The sequence below is a fragment of the Haliaeetus leucocephalus genome, unplaced genomic scaffold, assembly GCF_000737465.1.
Source record: "Haliaeetus leucocephalus isolate CR32 unplaced genomic scaffold, Haliaeetus_leucocephalus-4.0 Scaffold1007, whole genome shotgun sequence".
Lineage (NCBI taxonomy): Eukaryota > Metazoa > Chordata > Aves > Accipitriformes > Accipitridae > Haliaeetus > Haliaeetus leucocephalus.
The window spans coordinates 3,450,144-3,461,465 of NW_010973443.1; the positions used below are offsets into that span (position 1 = coordinate 3,450,144).

At 39.4% G+C, this 11,322-nt stretch overlaps 1 protein-coding gene across 3 annotated transcripts in view; it reads right to left on the bottom strand.

Moving 5' to 3' along the window:
• Positions 1 to 4,910: 4,910 nt before the first annotated feature.
• The window catches only part of LOC104842494 (myosin regulatory light chain 2, smooth muscle minor isoform), a 6,863-nt gene continuing 451 nt past the window's right edge, over positions 4,911 to 11,322 (bottom strand). Inside the window, exons 1-4 of one of the 3 annotated variants that reach the window (XM_010584851.1) lie at positions 10,857 to 10,889; positions 6,801 to 6,998; positions 6,476 to 6,637; positions 4,911 to 5,408 (exon numbers count right to left, since the gene is read on the bottom strand). In XM_010584851.1, the coding sequence (XP_010583153.1) occupies positions 5,236 to 5,408; positions 6,476 to 6,637; positions 6,801 to 6,984 (519 nt within the window). In that variant the 5' untranslated portion in view covers positions 6,985 to 6,998; positions 10,857 to 10,889 and the 3' untranslated portion in view covers positions 4,911 to 5,235. Of the gene's footprint in view, positions 5,409 to 6,475; positions 6,638 to 6,800; positions 6,999 to 7,884; positions 7,907 to 10,856; positions 10,890 to 11,322 lie in introns of those variants that run through there. The other 2 variants (XM_010584849.1, XM_010584850.1) reach the window with 2 other exon arrangements.

Here is an 11,322-nt window from a genome sequence, read left to right on the forward strand (position 1 = left end):
TGAATGCATGTCTTCTCTTGGGTCTCTTGGAAGGCCTCAGAGCAAGACTTCTCACCGGCTGCGGGGTATTCTTGTTCTCATTCAAAGACCTTGAATAAAAATGGTATGTTACTGCTTTCCCAGTTGGTCCCTGCCACAATGTAGATGCTGATGCATGAAAAATAAAGGCTCTCAGAGAATGTACTGGAGCCCATAGAAGGAAGATACATTCTTTCTCCACACTGAAAATGAGAAATAGCTCTGTTTTGACTTTCTGGTAACTTCCAGTGTGCATAGCTGAGGAAAAGGTGAGAACACAACTTCTCTAGAGCATTGTATGACAAGGATATGCCAGGGCCAAGGACAAAGCAGAGAAATGTAATGGAACATAAGTAAAATAAAGTCAGTCTCTTACATGTTGTAAAACAAGAGAAAACACCCCCCCCAATATAATTATTTGCAGCTCAATCACTGTATGAATGGGCACTGGAATGTGTTTGACAGGAACTGGACTCAGCAGACAAGGTGCTCCTTGCATTCCCAAGTCCAAAGTCCTTCATATATGAAGAACACAAATTAAAAAAAAAAAAAAAAAGAGAAAATGTTGAAAATTGCATCTTGGGCTGTTGATATCTGCTGGGGTTTTGTCCCTTGCTACCTGTTCTCTATCATAAAGAAGTCATGGTACTGCCACTTGTGCTGTATGTCCATCACTTGGTTTTTATCCCAGCTGGTCAATTGGAATAATTCTAGCCAAATCTTTGTGAGTTTTTCTCCCCTTTTTGCACTAGTTTTAAACAGAAATATTGCCAGACACCATGATTCCACAATGTTTATAAGTGAAATGCAAAAATAAGTGTTGATAAGGTATTCTTAGTAAGAAGAGAGTGAGGCCTCCAGTCTTTCAAACACATGTAATTAATTCTGCTAAAGCTAAGGACATACATATGTGCCCTCTCCTCACATGTTAAGTTAGCATTTGTATCTATCTGACAATGTACGTACAAATAAGGAAGGAAATGAAATGTGCTCAGTGCTTGGCCGAAGGCCTAAAATGGTATTTTAAAACATAACCAGAAAACAAGGAGGAGTGTGTTTAGTCAGGTGTTTGACATAAAAAGTAAGCTGTTATCTGGTTTCTTATTAGCTGGTAGCTATAGAATTTTGGTTGGCTGGTGGAGCAATTTCAAAATCAACATGCTTCTTGTGGGGTGGTAGTATCTTGCCAGTATAAAACCTATTGCGTTAGAGATGGTTAGCGCACAATTAAGGAAGAATAATTCAACAGAGGAAAAAAAAGCGCCTGCTAGATACGATGCTAAGTCAAGGCTCAAGTTACTTATGTCTGATGCCAGCTCTATTTTAGCAAATACTAAGACAGGGCTTGCAGGCCTCGTTTTACACCCACTCACTTGAATATGCTAGACAGAGGCTGGAAATCATTGTGAAATGCGGTCTTTTAACTCTCAAGGAGTTATGCCCACAACATTCATAAGGAAAAAACCAAAAAAAAAACGTAGTTCAATATTTAGTGAGGTTGTACTCACTGATACCCTAAAATAGTCAAAGTGAGAAAATTACAAATTAAGGATTAAATAAACCTTGCAAAATTGAGCAGTGGCAGTTTACAAGAATGCTAAAATGAATGCTGCTGTCACACACCATCTGCTCCTTTAAGCACACGTATTAAAGTTAGTCTTGACCTGCCTAAGCCTGTAACTGACTCCCAAGCTTTGTCAAAGTGCAAGGCTGGTTTACTAAGGGACTGAATCACGGCTGCATGACAGAGGAGTCTGCATGCAGCAAGCTGTTGGGATTTTGCAGGAGGCAGTTTGATTTCCTGCCCTTCTGTTAAATTACATGCTTCCGAGAAACATGTAAACATCTCCCTTAGATTTATCACATTCCTACAAACTGCATGACCCCTTAAGCCCTGTGATGCAATGTCTATTATGTATGATCTGTTCTCTAGGGAATATCACACGTTTGGTCTGAAAACACTCCTTGGCAGTATTTTTTCTGCGTTGTTGAAATTTGCAATACAAGTTACTTTTTTCAAGGTCTGGCGCGGGGATTCCCAAAGGGTGTGCTACCACAGCAGCCTGCCTGCTTTGTCTGCCCACAGCAACTGAGCTCGCTCCTACCCAGAACAAGTGGTCCCAGGGAACAGGGACCAATGTGTGTACAGGCTCATGGGCTGCAGAGGAAAATAGCAAAAGCAGCCACGTGCTGCCCCCCCTTTTTTTTTTTTAAGATGAAAAGTTTTCCATCTAATATATCAAAAGTTTGGGAAAACACTGATCACTCTATGGAGTTGCTACTCGGAGCACAACAAAAATGTTGGAATTTGTTGTTTTTTTCCCCAGTATTGCTTTCCAGAATTTCGTAACTTACTTTTAAGCTGCACTTTGAGAGGCATTTACTGATTTCTTTTTTCTCTATATTGTTCCTGGCTTCTGTAATACTGTTTCTGAGTTACTGTCATCCTAAATCACTTTTCTGAAGGAGGACATTATCTAAAAATGACAGTAGAGTTTGAAAAATTAAGTAAGCAAGCCAGAATAGGAGATACACAGGCAATGCCGATGGCAGATTAACTGCTGATACCTAAAATGTTCCTGACTCTACTTTGATTGTTACTCACCTGTCATTTGGATTTACATTGTCTGAATGCCTTCGGTATGGTAAAAGAGCTATTTGTTGCCATTTGAAACTCCCCAGGAACATACCAAATAGTAAGTCAGTAATGTTCCTGACAAGAAAAGGCCACAGACACGAGAAACATGTGATGACAAGATTTCAGCTATTTTCCAGCTTTTGGAACAAATGCAGTGGGCAGGACACAAAGGCATATTGTTACTGATGTCCTGTGCCAGGATGGGGCCCCTGTGTTACATTTTGTTTCTCAACATATCATAGTGATCCTAGAAACAAGTGATCTAAAGATAGTTCTTAGGTCAGCGGTGAAACAGATCCTTACTTCAGAGTGTACGAACACCACCTCTGTGACATCAGCTAGCTGCTGAGCTAGTATATTAAGCTGACTTCATGTTGTGTAGTGCTTCAGTCATCTGATGACTGCATGATGAAAGAGTTTTATTTGTGTAAATGCATTGTAAAGAGTAGAAATGAGTGTATCCCAAGTGGTTAAAATGCTGCATGTTACCAGTATCTCCAGCGACAGTCAGAGGAGGGGGGAAAAAAATGCAGCAGGCAAGCATATACTGGCAGCACTTCACACAAACACAGTCCTCTTCGGAGGTTTCTCATGCAGCTGCAACAGCTTTTTGGCTTCAATTTGACCTTTGCCTATGTAGCCTTAGAACAGGGTAAACGGGTCATGTAAAATAAATCACTGCTTTTCAGTCGTGCTTCACAGGGCATTATGCATCACTGCAGATGTAAGACCATTACATGTGTGCATTTTCAGCCTATGAAAATAGTTTTTCATCATAAGCTTAGTCTGGTGTGGAGCTTGGAGACCATTATATATGAATCCCAAGGGAGAAAAGATACGGTTCCAAGATTTTGACTGTAAATGCAAAACCAAGTCATCAGAATCTTAAGCTGTTTCACTGACCAAAGTTATTTTTATTTTTGGAAGTGGATTACCGATGACACATCCCTGCAGCCCTTGGCATGCAACCTCAGCTGTCTGGACATTCCTCGCTGCCTAGCTACAAAATGCATCTGATGCTCTTATATGGTCTCTTGGCTGGGTCTATAGGTCTCATAGCCTTCCAGCAGTTAAAGGGTTTGCACCCACTTGCAGGTTGACTGGTCTGCTACATGACAATACAGATACTAGGGAAACCTGAACTTGGAAGGTCATCATTGGTTATACTCAAACATACTTGGAACTTCTCTCTCAATAATGTCTTCCTTACATTAATACAGTTCCCTGTCCCCACCCCCTAACCAAGCCTTTGTGCTACCACACAGGACATGAGACAAACCCTCCTTATATGCTGTCTCAGCTTTTATAAGCCCTTTAGCTGAAGTAAAAGTCCTGTTCCTCAGGGTCTTTAAGTCATGCAAAATAGCTCAGGGCATGGTTTCTGGATAAGAGATCATCACTTTAATTGCTAAATACATAGGTAGGATAAATTCCCCTTATGCTTTTCAGCCTGCAGTAGCCAAGAGAGTAAGACACATGATCACACAAAGAACTAAGAGAACCACCTTTCTCTTTTCTTGTTATTCAAGACACAGCATCAGTACAGCTATTTTTGAATGAATGAGTCTTGCTTGCTTAAAAGCTGTCTTCTCCACATAGCTAAAGAAAAAGTATGATCTTTTAAAAAGTGAGAGGGACTTTAGCATGTGTAGGGTTTTACCAAGTTAATTCTTAGAAGTACTTTGTTCTCATTCTCACATGCAAATTAAAGCTCTGTTCTGCAGCTTTTATGTAGGTTTTCTGGCCATGTACTGTTGTTAATTAGTGCCAGCACTGACACTGTAGCTCAGAGACAGATTCCTTTGCACAAGCTTACTTCAGCAGAAGGGGGAAAAATATGCCTAATTCCCATTTACTGCCAGCATAAACAGGAATGCAAACTTTGACATGAAAACATTGCTAAAAAAACTATCAGTATTAAAAGGAAATAAAAGCTGGACATGATATCTGCTTAAGAATCCTAAGTGTTCTCTGCTGGCCCTTAGACAATTGTAACAATCTTTCTTAACTATTCTTTGGCTAACTACTTACACCAGTCAGATGCCACTTCAAAAACCTGAGATAAGATATTTGTACAGGTGCATTTTTAAAGACACCAGCACATACTGCTAGGAGCATTTCAGAACTGTGTGACACTGCACAAAATATTATGAAAATGAGTTTTCCAAGTTTTGCAACTGCAAGTAAAATACAACTAACACCTGCATTTGTAAATGCATAATAGAAAAGTCATTCTTCACAAGAGAATTTGAGGTATTTTATCTATACAGCAATCTTTATTTCAAAATGGCATTTATTACAAAAATGTAAAAATCCAGCTAAACCAGAAACATTGAGATTATTTTCCTGGACTGTGAAGTCCAGGGATCTTTGTCCCCATATCCTTTTCCTCACAATATTTTCCCCACTTCCAGTCTGATTACACAGGTGCAAATGTGCCTAAATGGCCTGGTATAAATACATTGAGAAAGGCAAAAGCTGTAAAGCTAAATGCATGCAACAAGTTCTATCAGGAAGAAACCCTCAAAAATAAACATAAGTGTAAAGTAGAGATAATCTGCTGGTATCAGGATATTTGCTCAGTCATCCTTGTCTTTTGCTCCATGTTTCAGGATGCGTGTGAATTCAATGTAGTTGAAATTCCCCTTTTTGTCAATCGGTGCCTCTCTGTACAGCTCATCTACCTCTTCATCTGTGAACCTGTCTCCCATTGTCGTCAGCAGCTCTCGCAGGTAGTCTTCCTGGATGAACCCTAGAACATAATGTAAGAGGACATAAGAAAAAGGAGTTTTTACATTTATCTGCTAATAGAGGGATGATAATTTCTTTCTTTGAATTGTTTCAATTAGAGACCCACAGTCTTTGTTGCCAAATGAAAACAAAGCCATTAAAACCTATTACTATAATTGCCAAATAATTACAAGCATTCAATCAAGTCAAGCCTCTTAGTTAACCTGCATGGTCTCACTACTTCAAGTAAAGGCCATTTTATGATTTGCCTGCATTGTTTCAAAGAAGGTACAAGTTTGTCAGCATACATCTTGGACCTTCATCCCCACAGCAGGGCTGTAGTCCCAGTAGTACTGAGCCTTCTGATAACTGTGTATTTTACACAAAGGGGATCCATTTGTCTTGAACTTTCCTAATCAAAACCACTAATAAAAAAAAACACGATAGAACTTGACTACCAATGTTCAACACGTGCATGAAACACAGGGCAGTTTGAAATATTTCAAAGATTTTTAAATTGATCTTAGATCAGTGACAAAACTCAGATTTATTAGACTGGTTGCAAAGAATACATTTTTGGCATTGTTTATTATACAAGCAGCCTTATATAACTTGTGATTCCTTCTATCAGCACTCTTATGAGTCACACAAGGTTTTTCTTGTATTCATTTTCTTCCCCTTTAAGTGCAGCTTAACAGAGGGAACATAGATACAAGTTGCTGACAGACAACAAGTTCTTCATAAAAGCACAACAGCTTTGAAGACAAGGATACCCCTTACAAAAGTTGCCCTGAAGCTGAATTTTAAGTTATGAACAATTTAAGACCCTGGTTGCCAATTTTTACTTTCTCCTGTCTTGAACAGCAGACCAAAGTGCCAGACACTTGGGATTTTAAGTTTTAGAGTGCTTGAAAAGGTAATTCAGCTGATGAGGACACAGGCATGATTTTTAGTTTGCAGAAACCAGAATTTTCAGATTTGAAAAATTCATCACCACTTCTATGAATATAAGTATTTATTGTTACAAAAAAAAAGTTATTTAATGGTAAGTAGAAATAACACATGTACACTGTTATTTTACCTACATACCTGTTGCTTCTTCGTCAAAGCAAGCAAAAGCATTCCTGATTACATCTTCTGGGTCTGTGCCATTTAACTTCTCACCAAACATTGTGAGGAACATAGTGAAGTTTATGGGGCCTGGAGCCTCATTCATCATGGCATCCAGGTATTCATCCGTTGGATTCTTTCCTACAAATAAAGGGATTCATACTTGTTTTAGCTTTCAAACTAAAAGAAAAAGCAATCTGCATAGCGCAATACAAACTGAGACATCTCTCATAAGCTATCCCAAACTCAATTATTTTAACAGCACAAATTTGCTTGGCAACTGTAAACAGAAAAGTGTCATTACCAAGGGAGGCAAGCATATCGTGCAAGTCCTCTTTGTCAATGAAGCCATCCCTGTTCTGGTCGATCATATTGAAGGCCTCCTTGAATTCTTGAATCTGCGACTGATCAAACATTGCAAATACATTGGAAGTGGCACGCTGAGGGCGCTTCTTGGTGGTCTTTGTCTTTGCCCTTTTGCTAGACATGTTGGCTGTTGATTCTAGGGAGACAGAAACATATCCAAGATTTAGCCTTATTAAATCAGATTACAAGTCCTTGGGGGAGAGATAGATAAAGGAATATCAAATTCCATCTTATAAGCAAATACCCCAAAGTACACATTTATTTTAATATCTCCCGCTCAATTTTTTTTTTTTTTTTTTTTTAATTCGGACTTCACTTGTTAAGTATAATGTCTTTCAGGATTCAGGGACTGGCACCGTAGGCCAATAGCAGGCTACATTAAAAAACAAGTGAAATCATAGTTCTTGAAATGAAACTCACACAGTGCTTGTATTGGTGATTCAATACTCTATCTGCATGTGCCACAAATTAAGATGATGACATACTTAGTTTAGGAGGCACTGTTGACCTACCATGTAGAAGGATATGGGCTGCTAACCTAGCATAGTATCTAGTGGTTAAATTAATTAAGCAGTATGCTAAACTAACATTTGGGCAGGAAAAAAAAAAGTATTTTAGATTCTGAATAGCATTTTGTTAGAATAGCTGCTGTTAGAAGAGCAGTAGGTCTTGGGACACAGAACGACCCTGACAAGAGCCTAAGGCTTTTTTGAAGATCATTGGATGGTGCTGGAGCTGGAAGAGAGATCTGCCAAAGAACTCCTACTAGAGTTCTTTCAAAGTCAACTAGAGGACTGTGTGCATTAGAAAAAGGACACTGATGTGGTTCAAAAGCACTACACTGCTATTCTCTTACACAGTGGAACTATTAACAATACATATGCAAATGCAAGGATACTCTTTTTAAAATGAATTAATGACATAATAGTTCTAAAACTCTGCAGATTCTTTTAAATTATCAACCTTTTAAAACATTTATATATTCTCATAGAATCTTTACAGTTTCATTATCACAAACATACCAATTCCATTGTTTCCTTTGAGCTGTCAAAGGAAGAAATAGAGATGGTAGTTTACATGTTATAACACTAATATAATCAGGGTAGAAGTGAGGCTTTCAAGTTAACAGCTTCTTTTTTAGCTGGGGAGATACATTTAGTGTTCAAATGTAGTTGACAGTACAAACACGAAAAGCTGAGTCATTCACTGAAATGCAAACACAAAGACCTCAATATTGCTATTGGATCAAAGTAAGGTAGACCCTGTTTAATGTTGTTTCTAGAAGTCTTGTACACCTCTACACTTCAGTTTTATCTAATGCAAGCAATTCATGCTGCCATAATCCTTTATTATGCCCAAACCAAGTGTTATGCAAACCAGATTCCTTCCATCCTTGATTTTGATTTTTACAGGAAGCACCTGCAGCAAGTATCCTGAAAGAAGACAAATTTAAGCTTTACCTGTAGACAGAAGAATGCCAACATTTTGAAATTTACACTAAGTATTAATTTTATAACTTTAAAAAAAATTATCTGGTCAGAAATGCAATTCTATTCAGAGTCACAGCACAGTTCTAACTGTTTCTCAGATAGTTTACTCAGTTACAGTATTTTCTGTTAGCCTCCTGAAAAGCACGACTTAAGTCACTAACTGGGATTCATCCTTAAAAAAAGGGAGTAAAATTAAGCAAAGTAACTACCTTACATGGTTAATCCAATATTCAGGCAAAAAGCAGTTAGCTTTTTTTGTTTTGAAGTAAAAGGAAAGACATTTTACCTTGCTTTGTATCAGATACCTGACATGCTGTACCAAGCATCTGGATCATAAAAGGATATTCCATAATTACGTCCTTCTCAGTCTGTCTACAGTGCGTTGCTGATTTCCCCTGCTAACTCCATGCTTTTAAATCCTACATGCATATGCAATGTTCTTCTGACGTATAAAACAAACCATTATGTCCCAAACTAAATATAGCCTATGAAATGCAACTGCGCATCATTCAACAACACTGAAGTTCTCTTCATTTCATTCACTAACCACAAGCTATCCAAGATGTCTGGCCTCCAACAACACTTCAACAAATAAATATGAACTCCTGACATCTAGATATTTATGAAGACAGCTGACAATAAAGGCAGTTTGCTTTCAAGCTGCAGTCAAGGGTTGTGCATAACTGCAGTCTTTTTCTTACCTCAGTAAAAAGACTCATGCAAGTTACTGTTAAAACTCTAAATTATTGATTAAAAGTTCCACTACCCAAAATAGAGTCAATTAATAACTGTTCTCTGAAATAATTCATAGTTTTCAGGATATGGCCTATTCAAAGTAAACTAAAAAGTTTACTCTGCACATGCTGCAAGGCAGTGCTCGCAGCAAGCCACTACCTGCAATTCTCTCATATACAATTCAATCCTCATCAAAAGGAGGTAACAAAAGCAGACTACTGGCAACTGTAGCTACACATGGTGGGAAGAGAGCCTCTTTCTTTTTAATTCTGTTCAGAAGATTGCCATATCAGAATATTGTACTAAAGAAGATGAAAAATATGCCAACGCTTGTGTTACTATTTTCTAAGTTTCTCTCAACCAGGCTTGGGAATAAGCCTTACAGAATACAGAAGGCATGACTCTCACTTCAAGAGACCTGTCACCCTGCATATAGAGAAACATTAGTTCCCACAAGATTGTGGTGCCTTTCAGCCCAAGTTTGGTGCAGCTATGCCTGAAATGCTGCACTCAGCTCTGGGAAACTCTATTTGAAAGAGGGTGATAAATTGGAATGTGTTCAGAGAAACAAGGACATCAATCTAGTTAGCTAAAGAGATCAATTTATGCTTAAAAAGTTCCAAGCGTTCACTTACTGTTATCTCTTTGGGTACAACAGTGAATGATGTAACAAGCCAGAACTAACCTCATTTGAGTCTAGTGCTTGACCCACTAATTTTAGAGAAAATAGGATTTCATCTGATAAATCCAGTAGGTCATTTATTTAAAAAAAAAAGTAATCATGCTTTTATAATTGAAATAGAATTAGTATAGACTGAAAATAGAAGAATTTTGGCAGATAAAAAGTGGACATACTTCACATTAGGTAGTACGAGTCATGACAAGTCATGGTTTAGTCTCTGTTGTTTAATACTATGATGCACTGAATGGCCTGGGCCTTGTTTTGGCAACTGTTCAAGAAGCTTCTAATGTAAGATTTGCCTGTAAGACTTACCATAAGATATTTCTGAAAACATAGCCTTTATTTAGGAAGATTTGCACATTAAAAAAAAAAAATCAATAAATTGCACCCACTAGACTAGAGAGGTAGTAATAGCACTGTGCCACTCTGTGCTGCTTGTACATTCATTTGCTTAGTCGAGCAATAACAATGGATATCAAACTACAGAAGCACAGAAAGTCACCTTATGCTCCTTACTTCTGGGAAAAAGATAAACCCTAGGAGGAGACAAATCTGAGCAACTAAAGAGCTTGAGCCAGACAATAAGATATGAAACTTCACAACCCACTAACAGCAGTGCAAGCTGGATCTCTTTAGAGGCAGTGACCAGAAGTTTCAACATTACTTTTATAATGACTGTGAATGCCTACCACTCAAAATTAAAAAAAAAAAACCAGACACAAAACCCCACCACACAATAAAACCCCACAATCTGCACCCAAGAAAGTCTCTGCATGAACTAAAATATAACGGTCACCTTCTTCTCAATTACCAAATTCAAAAGTCAGCCTCAAAACTAAATCCCAAGTTCTGTCCATGTAATGGGTTACAGCACCAGGTACAACCACACATCCATCACAGTCTGGGTGGTTAGCAGGAAGAGATAAGAGCAAGGCACTCTCCAGCAGATCTGTGGCAAAGCTCAATAAAGAGCAGATTACGCTTCGAAAAAAATTACCCTAGGCGATCTCACCTAGTCTTGAAAGCCATCTTAATACACACCTCAGTAGTAAGTTTTCCTAAAGTTTTGTACAGGAGTCAGACTTGCCTCAAAATCTAGCGTCTGTGACTCAAGAAAGCCTCTGTCTGCAAGTTCGGGAGTGGAAACCACCACGAACTGTCTCCAGTAGCTTTGCTGCGGCCATGGTTATTTCAAAGCGTAAGCAAGCAGGAAAGGACGGGCTCACGACCTCTCCTGCTATCTCACCCTCTCCCAACCACAGGAGCTTTCAGACTCGCCCTTCCCCTGCTCTAGCAATGCCGAGGAAACGGCTGGAGAGGGTCGATGCGGCCGGGAGGCAGCTGATCCCTTCCGACCGGCTGCCTGGGCCCGCGGGAACGGCCCACCGCCCAAGGCGGTGTCGCCCTCCGGCCCCGGCCGCGCAGGGCGGCTCCCCGCTGAGGGACAGCCACGGGGCCCGCGCCACGCACACCTCCAGCCGGCCCCGGCAGCGGCGAGGCGAGGGCCGAGGGGGCTGTCCCCGAGGCAGGTAACGCCGCAAGCGACCCCCCCG